At 58.7% G+C, this 2557-nt stretch overlaps 1 protein-coding gene across 1 annotated transcript; it reads right to left on the bottom strand.

The window, feature by feature from the left end:
- Nucleotides 1-2018: 2018 nt before the first annotated feature.
- Nucleotides 2019-2292, bottom strand: D7B24_004743 (uncharacterized protein; the record flags this gene model as incomplete). The annotated part of the gene is made up of 2 exons (XM_028638909.1): nucleotides 2019-2120; nucleotides 2203-2292. 2 exons carry the CDS (start codon nucleotides 2290-2292, stop codon nucleotides 2019-2021), a joined length of 192 nt encoding a protein of 63 aa, XP_028490164.1.
- Nucleotides 2293-2557: the final 265 nt, after the last annotated feature.

Genomic DNA, 2557 nt, shown 5'->3' with positions numbered 1-2557 from the left:
GCTGGGGTCCCATGTGGCCTTCATGCTAGGTTCCTCTCCAAAGCGGACCTTGTCAAGGTGGTTGGGCCCCAAGGGTGATGCGAGTGTCGCGAGAAAAAGCCGCTCGTTGCGGGCAGTACAGGCGGTGAGGAATACACGAGCCAAGGGCCTGTGATCTGACGATGAACCGGAAGAAGAAGATGGCGATGAGGGGTAGACGGCAGGTGTCAGATGTCAGATTGAGAGCCTTGTTCAACATCCTGGGCTGGCCCAACCATGATGTGGTATCAGAGCAAGAACGGCCGCCGATGCTACCTGCCGAATTTCCTGATCCCTGGCAAGCAAGGGGGGAGAAGGGGGGGGGGGGGGGGGCTCCGAGGGGCCTGGCAACCTTGGACGTGGAAGGCACCACCTATGTCTAACCGATGTTCATGTAATGGCGGCATGCTGGTCGAGACGACTGGCATGGTCGCTTGTGGATGATCCCTGGCCAGTCTCTCTCCCCCCTCATCTTGAGAGAGAGGTCTTAAAGGCCGTCGGCATCTCAGCTACCTCAGCTACCTTACCTAGGTATCTAGGGTAGGGTAGACGGCCGCCGACGAGAGGCTGGCGGCTGGCATTTGCTTGCGATCCTCCGCGGAGCTCAGCAAACCTGCCTTTGTGGTCTGGTGCTGCCACCACCATGGTAGCCTGAGGGATGAAAGGGAGACTATGCAGAAGCGAGGGGTTTCCCGCGGGGTATTTTACACTGAAAAGTCGTATGGTGAAATGCATGCTCTCCGTTCGACCGCGCACCTCCTCCTCCACCCGCAGAACAGGAGCGACATTGGGAACCCTGGTCTACAGCCGTCCAGACACCCCGGCTGCAGCTCATGAGACGTGACAGACCGCGGCGCAGGGCGCAAGGCGCACTCGTCCATCCATCTCACTGACTGTTCGCTGGCCACTGTTCGCCGTGAGCCGGCAACCTTGATGACTTCACCTGGCACATCGAACTGGCGGGGGAAGCGAGCATGTGCGCTAGGAAATGGGGCGGGCGCCCAATATTCGTTCATTCTTAGGCTGGCACGGTTAGTCGATCATTAAACGACAATCTGCCCCCTGCTTCACGATGGACATCTGTGCCCTGCCGATGACGCTAGGAGACTTTCCTTCAGACCAAAAGTGAAGCGTAGACTATGGATAGAGTGCACTGCTTGCATGGCGTTTTCCCAAAGTGCAAGTTGCCGCAGGTCAATATTCCATTGACGCAATGATATCATGGATCATCACATCTTCTCAGCACGTACACACCAGAGGAGAACAGCCATTGAATCGATCGACCCAGACATGGCAGACCCTAAAGCGTGAAGATATTTCCGAGGGACGCAGCATGCAACTCTGCCCATGTCGAATCTGGGTTCGAATCATCGACGATTGAGCGCCTGAGGGCCGGACGAGAGAGGGACAAGATTGACTTCCGGTCGTTGCACATGTCCCCAAATTGCCTCGTGGTCTAGTGTCGTCAGTCATGTAACACACGAACGTGCGCCCTCCGAAGCGGGCGGAGAAAAGCGCGATGGATGGATGTGGTCCGACCATGCGGTCGCCTGCGTGTACGGTAGACAGACACCTTCGCAAAGCTACCAGCACCCAGCACCCAGCACCCAGCACCCAGCAGTCGTCTTTCCCGCCGACGAACCGAGCCACCAGTCCTCCCAGCACGAAGCTAGCGCTTATCGACGAAAGAAAGCCCCGAGACTCGAGCCTATTCTCTTTTTGTCCAAGTCCATAAGGATCGACGTTGCTTCGCCAGGCTCGAGTCAGGGTCCACACGAGACAACCGAGCTAGAGCCTAGGGGCGCGACCATTCCATGCGTCAGGCGCGAGTCGTGGGCTGCAGGTGAGCAGAGCTTGCAGGGGCAGGCCGGGCAGTTCATCGTGTCGAGGATTCGTCTGTCCGACGGCCGTTGCTCTCCCGCTGACGGACCTTGCACTGTCGCTTTGCCCAGGGCACCATCGGCGGCATCTGGGGGCTTTACTGGCAGCGCTACAGCGACTTAGCAGAGCGGCAGATACGACCAGCGCCTGCGCTTGGAGCATGACAGCCAGGCCCCCGGTGTGCAGTCGACAAGGTGCGCCCAGTAGCCGGCGATCGGGTTCTGAGGGACGTTGGCGAGAGAGCGGCGCGGGCGGGCGAGTGAGCAACGTCGAGGCACGCATGGGACAAAGATGAGTGAATACCCACGCGGCAGACGCGACGTGAGGCCCGCCAATGTCCGGTGATGCCAAGGCCCTGTGATAGAAGCAGAGGGAAGACGAGGAGCCGAGCATTGTGGCGATCGACGGCATGGCAGCATCTCAGCACCGACAATGCAGGGGTGGGCAGAGATGAGTCGGTCTGTTGAGGTGAGCAGATGAGTGACCGACTGGAAGAGTCGGCACATCAGTGGCCCCCTTCCACGGCGTGTCGGACATCATCATCAAGCATTAGCGGACTGTGACTCGATGAAAGACGAGGCAGAAAAAAGTGGAGAGGGGGAGAGAGAGAGTGAGAGAGTGAGAGAGAGAGAGAGAGGACCAACCTTCGCAAGAGACC

The sequence above is a fragment of the Verticillium nonalfalfae genome, assembly GCF_003724135.2.
Source record: "Verticillium nonalfalfae strain VnAa140/NRRL 66861 chromosome Unknown scaffold_271, whole genome shotgun sequence".
Lineage (NCBI taxonomy): Eukaryota > Fungi > Ascomycota > Sordariomycetes > Glomerellales > Plectosphaerellaceae > Verticillium > Verticillium nonalfalfae.
The sequence above is the reverse complement of the archived record's forward strand: the minus strand, read 5'-3'. Positions and strand labels throughout refer to the sequence as shown.